This window comes from Apis laboriosa, unplaced genomic scaffold, assembly GCF_014066325.1.
Source record: "Apis laboriosa isolate Shangri-la unplaced genomic scaffold, ASM1406632v1 scaffold9_cov152, whole genome shotgun sequence".
Taxonomy (NCBI): Eukaryota; Metazoa; Arthropoda; class Insecta; order Hymenoptera; family Apidae; genus Apis; species Apis laboriosa.
Genome location: NW_025224966.1, coordinates 7,556 through 19,699, shown reverse-complemented (window position 1 = coordinate 19,699; position 12,144 = coordinate 7,556). Strand labels below are relative to the sequence as shown.

At 46.3% G+C, this 12,144-nt stretch overlaps 2 protein-coding genes across 2 annotated transcripts in view; both read right to left on the bottom strand.

Moving 5' to 3' along the window:
- Positions 1-5,139, bottom strand: part of LOC122719797 (protein dachsous) — a 168,844-nt gene extending 163,705 nt beyond the window's left edge. The window contains exon 1 of the mRNA XM_043945950.1: positions 3,397-5,139. Within this exon, the coding sequence (XP_043801885.1) occupies positions 3,397-5,085 (1,689 nt within the window). The 5' untranslated portion in view covers positions 5,086-5,139. The remainder of the gene's footprint in view (positions 1-3,396) is intronic.
- Positions 5,140-9,914: 4,775 nt separating this feature from the next.
- LOC122719916 (gem-associated protein 8-like) overlaps positions 9,915-12,144 on the bottom strand; it is a 3,304-nt gene continuing 1,074 nt past the window's right edge. Inside the window, exon 3 of the mRNA XM_043946173.1 lies at positions 9,915-9,948. The gene's annotated coding sequence lies outside the window, so the exon portion shown is untranslated. The remainder of the gene's footprint in view (positions 9,949-12,144) is intronic.

Sequence of the window (12,144 nt, the reverse complement as noted above, 5' to 3'; positions counted from 1 at the left end):
AAAACGAAAACTAGAAGATGTTAGGGAAAGGGAACGTGCGAGAATATACGAAAAGAAGGTCAAATATAGAATATATACGTATATGTTAATCCGCGATACGCGGGAGAGACGGAAGAATTCGCGTGTGCTCGCGCATGAGAAGGTGAGAAATGGCAATTAAAAGGAGACGGAGACGCTTATGACGATCTCGGTACGATTTATAGAGAATAGAGGAGAGAAGAGTCGGCGATGTTGATGAGGACAGTAGAAGGTATAGAGCCGCGATCGCAATGCGAGTAGCGCGATGCGAGAGCAGGCCGTGCACGCGGTGGCTGGAGCGACCGGTGCACGCCAATGCATATACATATATCTCTGCCTCGTCGTTGCACTCGGGAATGCGGTCTATAGCGCGTAGGATCGAGAGCGAACCGAGGGAGTAGACCGGGCAGAGAAACAAGAAGAAGGACGACGACGATCGGACAGAGAGGCGAAGAAAGGACGAGAAGAGGCAGGGTATATACGGTCGAGGGAGCGGGTGTGGACGCGAGTAAGAGGCAAAGGACGAGACTGAACGCGCGATAAAAGAGAGGGAAAGAGAGGGAAAGAGAGCGTGCACGGCAGTCGTAAACGGCAACAATTGCTGCGGGCGTTGCCACTCGAAACCTCGAATGCCTAATGCCAGATGTCAGACGGTGGTTAGAGTCATTACGGTCATCACTTTGTACCGCGATACAGGATGCGTACCGGGGTCCGATCGATGCGCATCGCATCGCATCGCATTTACCTCTAAATTCCGTTTAACGCTCGTTTCGACCGGGCATCGATACCTTTCGCTGCCGATATTACGATATTTTCGAAAACGCAGTGGAGATGATCCTTTCTTTTTTTCCGTCCGATCGCCCTCCTCGCCCACCCTTGGAAGAAAACTTGGACAGAAAAAGGACTCGCGATTTAACGATTCTTCTGCCAGTTAGTTAGGACGGGTAATGGAAGGGCGGTTAGCGCGAAGAAGATGAATCGGAACCCGTGACTCGCCAGGCACAACGCCAGGCAGACGAATACTCACTCGACCGATGGATACGAATAGTTTTGCGCAGCAACGCGATCCCTTTCACGTATGAAACGCAAAGGTGGTAAGAGGTGTTAAGTTTGCCAATCAGATGAAACGAATACACCGAAACTCGATTTATCGTATCGCAATTCGTATCTTTCGCTCGTATCGATAAGCCAAACGATTCGCAGGAACACGAATACAATGGGCCGGTGAAATTCTGTGGGAAACGCGAAAGAATTCGAACTCGCGTCATCACGATGATACTTTCGAAACTCGTTTTCGTTCGCTAACGTATTCGAGAACGTAATATGGTATGTATGTACATATACACGCATGTACCTTTGGTCTCTCGAACTAGAGAAACAAGAAAAACAAGAAAAAAAGGAATGGAAAGGAGAGGAGAGGAGAGGAGAGGAGAGACACGCGAGGTTGCGGGAAGAAGGAAGGAGGAAGGAGGAAGGAGGAGAAAAGAAGGCGAAGAATCAAAGGGGTGGAGCCGGAGAACGAAAGGGGATGGAGCGAAAAGAAGCGGCCGGTTCGGGTTCGAGAAACCGACGGATGGGAGAGGCCGACGAAAAATCTGTAATTATAATAATTACAGCCGAGCGACCAACAATTATAAATCATCATTGAACTAGGCAACGAAACGCCGATAAAATATATATCGTACCAAAGTTGGGGAGGCAGTCGTTAAGATCGGGTCGCGGTACGTGCACGCGTATCCGTCTCCATGTCCGTTCGGCCGCCTACCACTCAATTGAAAAATATACTCGTTTCGTTCCTCTCGATATTTCCATCGACATTCGACATTCGATGTACGCATCAGCTCGAGCATCGATTCGTTCGTTTCGTTTCATCCATTTCGATACGGATCCAAAAAATATACGGATCGAAGAAAAAAGAAAAAAAATTGTAACCAAATTATCGCAATGTAACGTAAATATATTGTTACATACGCCAAGTAAATGCGATTGGGGAAGAAGTTTGCGTCGTTGCGAAACGGAAGAAAGAGATTCGCTGGATAAAACCGCAAAAAAGTCGCGTAACGACTTTGCTATCTTGTGCAAACGAGCGCCCGACGATATAGCGACGATATTTTCGATGATTATTTCACAAAGCTTAAAACGATCATTCTTCAAAGAGGTCATCAGATAAAGTGTGTTCCGCGTTCGCACGAGCGCGTAATCTCTTATGCGGTTTGACTCAAATTTCAGGAACGCGCGACACCTCGACAATCGATTGATTTGCACGACGAACGAATGGATATCGTTTCTTTGCTTTTTTTGCGACCACGTTATATGGAGAGGAGGGAAGCGGGGATCCGGGTCCAATCGGATTGGCAGAGGAATACTTACACACACCATACAAACTCGATGTCGAGAGCAACTTGTTCTCTTGTCTTACATCGCTTCGGGGAAGAGCATCGCAAGAGCCGTCATAAAAAAAAAAAAAAAAAGATGCTCGTAACCAGGTTTTCCCGCGCGAACGGAACGCGTCTCCACGGCACGCGTATACACGACGAGCAACGAGCAACGAGCGATTTTCGAGCGGAGGCCACCGGACTCCGCTTCTCGATATTCCAATCCCTTTCTCATTCATCTCTTCTTACTTTACGTCCGCGATTATTCCTCGATTGGTTCGCACAGTGGCAAACGCGTGTAGTACGCGCATCGAATGCGAATCAACGCGTTCCGATTTATTTCGTCTCCGCGTCGTCCGACACCCGACCACGACATTGAAATCATCGAATCAACGCGTCGATCACGTTCGCGCCAGCATCGAGCAACGCGAGGATCGAACGAGAGGAATCCGTCCGTCCATCGAATACGTATATTGTATACCGTATATACTCGAGAATATTTTCCACGATATAGTATAAGACGCGGTACTGCTAATTGGCAGAGGTATGGCGCGATGGAGAAAACGTTTGGAACGGCGGTACCAATTACGAGTTTCCCAGCGTAACGTGGATACGTGGCTTGCGGCGCGACCGGTCCCAGGCGCCGCTGCCCTTTCGGCCGACTCACGCGCATTTACCGGAAACCTTTTTACAACATGGACACGGTTTTACGCGAAACATCGAAAACATCGGCTCGTTGCAAGAAGATCGAAATACGCGAATCCGGGAGAAGATTCGTTCGCGCCTCTTAATTAATTAATTCGCCTCGTATCTCCTCGACGTCAATCGTCCTCGACGATGACGGATCAATTAGAAGAGGCTTCATCTGTCGAACATCGACAGAACGCGAACGTCAATCTCTCGAGAAAGAGAGATTATTACTCGGGAAAGAGAGATTACGCAACGCGATGCGATACACGGTAAACGAACGGATGGTTCGAAGATAATTGGCGAGTTCTCTTACCTTGAGAAAACAGCGTCCAACGGGCATATCCTCCGGTACGGTCGCGTTGTACAGCGGTTTCTCGAAGATGGGCTCGTTGTCGTTGAGATCGTGCACCGTGACACGCACTGTCGCGCTACTACTCAAAGGAGGGCGACCCGAGTCTGTCGCGATCACGACTAAAATCGGGGCGGGGTCGGCCTCGCAGTCCACGTGAGTTTGGGTCGATATCAGGCCGGATGTTTCGTCGATGGTGAACCACGTGGAATTTAAGAGGGAATACTTGATGGCCGAGTTGGCACCTTCGTCGAGATCCGTCGCGGTCACCTTCAAAACCGGTGTACCTGGCTCGGAGGCTTCCAACAAGTGAGCTTCGTATCTGTCTCGAGCGAATTTCGGGGCGTTGTCGTTCACATCGGTGACGATCAAACGAAAGGTTCGAGTCGCTCTCAAAGGTGGCGTACCGGCGTCTGTCGCCTCCACCGAGAGATCGTAGACGGGCTTTTCCTCGCGATCGAGCGGCCTCTCCACCACCACCAAGTATATTATGTTGTCCCTGGTAGCCAAGCCAAAATGTCCTTCGCCGCCGGACAACGTGACGGTAGCGTTCGAATACTCGGTCCTCGAGTCCGGATCGCTTACCGATATCCTAGCGACGAATTCCCCCGGTTGAGCGCTCTCGCTTATCTTGGGAGTCGCGTCGTCCGAGAGGAAAATAACGGTGATCGCGGGTTGATTGTCGTTCACGTCTGTTACGCGGACCGAGAGGAACGCGCTCGCCTCCAGAGGTTGGGCGCCACGATCCCGCGCAACGATCACCAACTCGTGCCTCTCCTTCGACTCGAAGTCCAACGCCTTGTTCACGTACACCATTCCCGTTTCCGGATCGATGCGAAACATCTCCTCGCGATCCGATTGTCGCCGATTGATCGAGTATTCTATACGCCCGTTCTCACCTGCATCACTGTCCGTCGCGTTCACTGCGAGTACAGGCGTCCCGACGGTCGCATTCTCCGGTACGCTCGCCACGTATCTAGTTTGATTGAAGATCGGCGGATTGTCGTTCACATCTTGTACCGTCACGTTCACGTGGAGCCTGGACCGAAGCGGCGGAGCACCACCGTCCAACGCCTCTATCACCAGATGATACCGAGACCGAGCCTCACGATCGAGCGAGCCGGAATTCTGTAGATCCAGGTAAAGGACACCGTCGCGGCCACGATGCTGGGACAATCTGAACGCGTCCTCGTGATTCCCGGACACGATCTCGTATCGTTGGGTCGAGTATTGGCCGAGATCGGGATCCTTGGCCGGTGGCAGAGCTCGTTTCGCGTCCCGAGGAGAATTCTCCGGAAACTCGACGTCCACGTGATCCACAGGAAACGTTGGCGCGTTATCGTTCTCGTCGAGAACCTTCACCACCACTTGAATGTTCTGCGGCAATGCTACCAAACTATAGGACGGCCTCGTCTCCCGATCCAACGCCACTTTTGTCCTTATCTCGCCTGTCGCGTGATCCACTATCAAGTCCGAATCGACCGCGGATCCGGAAACCGACACGATCAAGTACGGCGGACTGTCGGCGTCGATGAAACCCACCCTGGTACCCGGTCGAGCGTTCTCCGAGACCTCCAAGTATCTTACGAGCTCGGAACGCGTGCCCGGGGCGAGAGTCGCTCCCAGGACGAGGAACAGTAGCAGGTGCCGCATCCTGGGGGCCTCCGCAACCACCTCCACCTCCACCTCCGCCCTCCTTCGCTATTATCTCGATTCTCTTTCCATTCCTGAACGATCGATCGTGAGATGACGCCTCCGAATCTTCTTCATACGGCCACGAAAACTCTCTCTACTCGCTCTATCTCTCTCTCTCTCTCTCTCTCTCTCTCTCTCTCTCTCTCTCTCTCTCTCTCTCGCTCTATCCGTCTGTCTGTCCGTCTCAGTTTGTCCGTCTTTCCGAGTCTGTCCGAGTCTCTTAATCGAGAAAATCCGAGCACGAGTTTCGTCGATATTTTAAAAAAAATTCACCGGCTATAAAGAGAGCGCTTATACACTATCAATCGACACATTGATCACCCACTACCTATCAGTATCACCACCAACCACAATCACGATTCTATCCAACTCGTTTCTCTCGTAAACACTTCCACCATTCCTTTCTAGGAATTACGTTCGACTGTGCGTTCGCGCCTATCCTTCCGTGTATAACCTGCCTGCCGATCCTTTCGACCAACGAACCAACGTCTCTGAAGGTGACTGTGCTAGATTATAAACATGCCGTTCGCCAGGACTCGCTATGCCTCGTGGAAATTCCTTCGGTAGATGCGAGCTTATCCGACCCCGTTCCACCTTCTTCTCCTGTCCTTTTCTCTCCTTCAAATCACTTATTCCTTTCTTTTCCTCGTTTCCTCTTCTACGGTTCTCCTTCTCCTTCTCCTTCTTCTTCTTCTTCTTCTTCTTCTTCCTCCTTTCGTTCTAACACCGCGTACGTGCTCTCTCGTCCTCTTTCTTACTTTCTCTCCATAGATCTATCTTCTTCTCTCTAGTAACTCGTGGTATCCGCGCTGTCCTCACCTCTTCTAGAATATCTTCGCCTCGAGATATCGTACATTCCTCGCGTTAGATTCACGTCCGATAATTCGACGATCAACACGATCGGTCGTGAACTCGCCACGATCGCTTTGCGTCTGGAACGCCCTTCATCTCTTGGCTTCCGTCGGATCCAATTCAAAAATTCATTCTCGACGTTCACGATTTCCTCCGCCAATCGATCTCTATACCCTTAGCTTCGTAATCTCTTCTTCTTTTCTCATTTTCATCGGCCACCATTAACCGCTTTGCATACAAATTTTTGTTCTCTCGACTCTCGTATTCGAAAAATGGTCGATCGATCGATCGTTCGTTCGTTCTTACCTCCTTTGGATGTTGTTAACGGGCAAGTGAGACGAATCGAAATGTACGTTAACCTCTCCTTCTTTTTTTTTTTTTTTTTTNTTTTTTTTTTTTTTTTTTTGCCGCGAATTTACTTCTCACCTCGATTCACGGCTGTATTTTTAAATAACATCAGCCGATCTTTCCCCAAAAACTGTCACGCGCGATACACTGCCTACACGACGACCAACAACCAACGATCCACGAACGATGAACGCGACGCGAACCACCGTACAAGAAAAAGATACGAAAACCACGTTTGATACGACTTTTCCACGTCGCGTATCATAGAACGTTTACTCCGATCCTCTCTCTTTCTAGATAGAGTCTCCTTTCGCTTCGATACACCTCTTTCTCGGTTCCTCTGTATATTATACAAGTTCGATCCGAGATCTCGCGCACACGCGATCGATCGAACGAAACGTAGCGAATCGCGAGAATTTTAGATGGTCGATCTTGTGATTTAACAACGAGCCTCGATGAACAACGGCTGATGAAAATGGAAACACTGCGTGAGAGATGTTGGCGTTGTTGGGCCCAGCGTCCGTTCCGCGCGGCTTCGAGGTTAGGCATGCACTGACATGGCGGCACCTGCAAGGCCTACCCTTCCCCTGACACGATCGACTCGGCTGGCTCGGTCAGGGGAACCCGGCTGGACCCAAACGGCGGCCATCTTGGAGAGGGGAGCGGTAGTACAGCGCACCTCGATATACCGGAGCCTCGGCATTCAGCTCGCTTCGCAGCATCGAGCAGCTAGACTAACTATACCAAACTCTGCCTGCTTGCTTGTCTGCTTACTTGCTCGCTTGCCCGTTTGCTCGTCTGCCCGCTTGCTTACGTCTCTCTCTCTCTCTCTCTCTCTCTCTCTCTCTCTCTCTCTCTTCCTCTTTCTCACTTTCTTCTTACTCTTTCTTCTCTGTTTCCAATTCTGTTCCCCTTCGCCGTTGATTCTTTCTCTTTCTCTCGCCTCACAGATTTCTCGTTTCTTTCCTCGTCTAGCTCGTTCACCACCTTCCAACCTACCTGAGAGTTCGGTATGCGAAGAACCGACTTACCATCGGCGCTCATTCCGCGCTCAGCCCTACGAGCCTCTTCTACGCCTGTGCCAAAGGTCCTGGAATTTCGTGACGTGACGAGAGAGATTCCGGATAGTTTGCATGCTGAGTACGAACTTTCGCGTTTTTTTTTTTTCAGTGAAATCGTTGAAATTCGACGAACGAAGCGAACGCTTCTTTTGATAGAAGCGCGCGCTCTTTCTTTTCTCGTTACGAATTGCGCATTTACGCGACATAGATCTTGTCCAACTACGTCGCACTACGTTCCAATCTCCGTTTAAAGAGCATGAAATTTGCATCTTAACGGGAAGCGATGCATTAATTTTGATCATCTGTTAACACGTCTTTTGAAAGGCCAAAAGATCGATGTTGGTTTCACGAGATATTTGGATACGACGATATTAAACTCTTGCGTTTTCCAGGATAATCGCGTGCTTCGATAATATATTTCGCAGCATTTCGTGCATAGATCATCGATAGTTTACACTCGGCACGCAGCTAGACCATAAGTGATAAATTCTCGCGTTAATAATTCCACGGTGCATCACAGATGACTCATGATGCGCGAGTGGCGTGACCGAGAATCTAAAAGCACGGCCTTCTCTCTCCTTCTTTCCTTCCGCCCCTCCCCCCTCCCTCGACCCTTCTAAAGAACGAACAAATAAACAAATCCCTATACAGGCACGCGCTGGAATTTCATATGCGCCAAGAATTCAGATTAGCGCGCAATTATGCGCAGTTTCGATATCTCGCGCGCTACGCTTTTACTTTTTATCTTATATAAACGACGACAGGATCGCGAAACAGCTCTAAGCTCTGTTCGAACGCGTCCAATCCATTGAAAACTGGACTACCTGTTCTCCGTCTAAGAAGTGGGAAGTGCGAAAGCGATCGACGGAAATGTCAACGTTCCCGTGCGAAATCCCGAGCTGGAACGAAAGGAAGATCCATCGGGTTCTGTCGACTCGCGCGACGCGTCCCGAGGGTCGAGGACCTTGCTTGGCTCCTCTACCTGACTCTACGAGTAGGCAGATAAATCCGCCGCCTACTACTACTCGCTACGGACAATGCGCTCGAGATGGTGCATCATCGTCCGTATTGTTTGCTCAACCATCGGCCACACGGCCCGATCTCTCGCAGGTGCTGGATGCGGGAAAGAGATCCGCTACAAACGCGTAACGCGAACAACAACCTTTCTTCCATCATCGAATTTCAATTTCATTCGCATAATACGTATTAGAACGGAAATTAATTTACGTCTTTGAATCTCGTCTACATTCTAATTACACATATTTCCGTAATACATATGGTTTGTGAAAAATATGTACGATCAAAACATTTTTACTTTCTTCTTTTTTCCTCCTCCTCCTCCTCCTCCTCCTCCTTCTCCTCCTTCTTTTTCTTCTTTTCCGTCATGTTCCTTTCCTTCGTTTCCCCCTTCTTCATCGTTGTCGCGATCCTTTTTTTTTTTTTATTCTTTTCCGTTTTCTTTATAGTCGATATTTTTCTTTATCTTTTTATTCGCTTCATGATTATCCTCCTCCTAATTCTTCTCGACTTTGCGATTCTTCCTTCCTTCTTCTTCTATCCTTCTCTCTCGTTAGATCGATATTTTTTCTTCTTCATTCCGAAGAAGAAAGAAAGAAAGAGAAAAAGTGCCATTGTCACCGTTCAGACGCCTTCCCATTAAAGAACGTCAGAGATTTCTACGAAATCTTTCCGCTGTACGCCAATTTCGGTGTGGTATAGTGGCACGGTGGCATGGCCGTTAGGGGAAAATTACAGAGTTCGGAAATAAAGGGAGAAAGAAGAAAAAGATAGAGAAGAAATGGAAAGAACCAAAGTGATCTGCGGATACGAGAAAAGAGCACGCAGCGATAATCCGAGGCCGAAGAGTGGAAAGGACCGACAAAGCTCTCATCATTAAACGAAATGATTACCGGTCGCGAGGGCCACCTACACCCCAACTTGCTTTCAAGGACATAGGTCGTTCAAAAATGAAAGATTACCAACTTTTCTGAAAGAAAGAAGTTAAGGGAGAATTTCAACTTCCGCCATCTCTATCCTCCTTAATCATCTTCCTTCCTTACCGTTTTTTCGTTGTTTCTATCGCGAATTTATCCTTTTTTTTCGCGACGACACAACGATTGCTTTTCGATCGACTGAAAGCAAAAAAGATTGATGCTCGTGATAGAAAAAAAAAAAAAAGAAAAGAAAAGAAAAGAAAAGAAAAGAAAAGAAAAGAAAAGAAAATTCGTAAAAAAAAGGAGAAGTAGACAAAGGAGAAGTAACTATGTTTTTTACGAGCTAAGGTGCAACGATGGTACTAAGCGAACCGAGTACGATCGAGTTACCAGTTTCGAATGTCCGCAGTAGTCGTGTGTGAGTGGATCTAGAGTTTCGCGCTCGGATTTCGTAAAAAACGTGATTTCGAAACGGGCAATAGAAAAATAGATGGACAACTTTGTGGGACGAAAGATCATCTTCGATCTTTCTGATCTTCTATATGATATTCTTTGCTTCGTCTCTTTTCTATTTTCAGATCGGTGACGTATATATATATATATATATATATATATATATATATATACATGTACTCGTACGGTTCACTTCGTATGGCAAACTATACTAATGTTAAATAAGAGAGTGGAAAAAAAGGATGGACCGGGAAGACGAAGCAAAAGGAAGAAACCGAGGTAAGAGATTTCGTCGAGGCGTAGTAGAGGGGCACTGAAAATTGGAAACTGGTGGGGGTGATGGAGACCAGCCGCATAATGACAGGGTGCCTCACGCCAAGGCCCCGCTAACGAACCGGCCCACGAGACCCAAAAGGGTCCAGGCTAGGAGACGACACTGTATTATTTTACCATTTCGGGGGTCGGGGGCATCATCAGAAATCATCGCCGAATCCATATAATCAGTAGACGGTTACGTGCAGCTATGATTTTAAAAGCAGAAGGAAGGGGACCGAGAGGGGTAAAAAGGACTAAGGGAGGGAGGATGAGACCTAATAAGGCGAACGGTGGTAGGTACTTTCGATATCTTCGTCCTCGTCCCCGTCCTCGCCCTCGCCCTCGTCCTCGTCCTCGTCCTCGTCCTCGTCATCGTCATCGTCGTCGTCGTCGTCGTCGTCGTCGTCGTCGTCGTCGTCGTCATACTCATTCCCAACCTCATCTTCGTCATCGTCATCGCTCGTCTCTCAAAGATCTTTCGAACTTCTGAGTTCTTGATACCAACTTATAGTACTCGTTGCGGCCACTAATGACACAGACTCGATAAAAAGTAAACCCCTTCTACCTTTTTCTCCCCTCTCTTCCATCTCCTGCTCTTCCTCCTCCGCTATCTTGACGCGTTACACGAAAGGTAGGGCTTAAAACGTTCCAATGAGCTCGCAAATGCCCGGACGAAACGATCCTGGAGCGCGATCAGAGACGAACGTACGAAATTACATCGCAATAAAAAAAAAAAAAAAATAAATGTACGTATACACTTAGTTACATTACGTGGAAATAAAGAAGAATCAGAGAGTCGATAAAAACTCGTCAAATACTCTGCCCGCTTATTCTTCTCTCATGTTCTGCGGATCTATTTATTTTAAAGATCTAGAACGGAATAGAATAATCCGTTAATTTTAATTAAATGACATATTAAATGACAAACAATGAACAAATGACATATCAAATGAAAAAAAAAAACGTTCGTTTTAGTTAATAATCTTGGACATGGAGATAAAATTAATATTTATTACATGAAATATTAGTTATTGCAGTTGCGGAAAACTCTCATGAGAAGATCAAGATTAAGGCAAAATACGAAAAAGCAATATACGATCATACGGTGAAAGTTGATTGATAAAGATCTAAATGAATGTTGTTGGTGGATACGAAATGCCTCTTGTGCGTACCGAGTCCATTTTGCGTAGGAACGACCGGTTTGTTACAAAAATCGAATAAAACATTCACGTGTCGATCGATAACTTGAATCTTTGAAAAAAATATATTGAATAAAATTTACATGTTAGTTTCCTTGACCTGTTTTGCGTACGGCAAGTGGAGAAAAATGGTAAATGATTCGGTAAATTTTATTCTAGTAGAATTCCAAATATCTATCATTCTTGAAAAAAAAAATGTAACAAATCATTCGAAAAACCATAGAAATTCAAAAAATACATAGAAGAACAAAATAAAAATATTGAAATATATAACGTGTTATCTCGATAATTAGAAACTTTCTCCAAATCGATGTTGGAATTAGTTTTAAGATTTCTTGGATCGTATACGCGAATCGATCGTAAGATAACACAACTTTTACACTTCTCTTCGTTTTTATACCGTCTTTTTTCTCCTCTATCTTCGACAAACAATCAAAACGGCTATTGCTCTCAAATTGCTGCATCTTTGTCATCAAATCAAATAATCTATCGTTCGATATTTGTTTATTCTTTTTCTTTATTGATAATTTTGTTACCTAATTTTATACCTAATTTTATCATATTTATAAACATTATAAGAATAACATTTTATCATTTGAAAATCAAAAAATTATCAATGATCGTTACGTGCGTATGTCGTTATCACATGTCGACATACACATAGATAGAAAGCAGAAGAAAGTTATATAACTAATCCGATATATTTTAGAAGTAAAAAGAAGTATATAGCGTCATCTCTCGCCAATACGATGTACGAGAAACGATGAATCTTTTGATAACTGCTAATTTAGGAAACATGAATGGCATAAAAAAGTTTCATTACATTTCTTTTTTTTTTTTTTTTTTTTTTTTTTT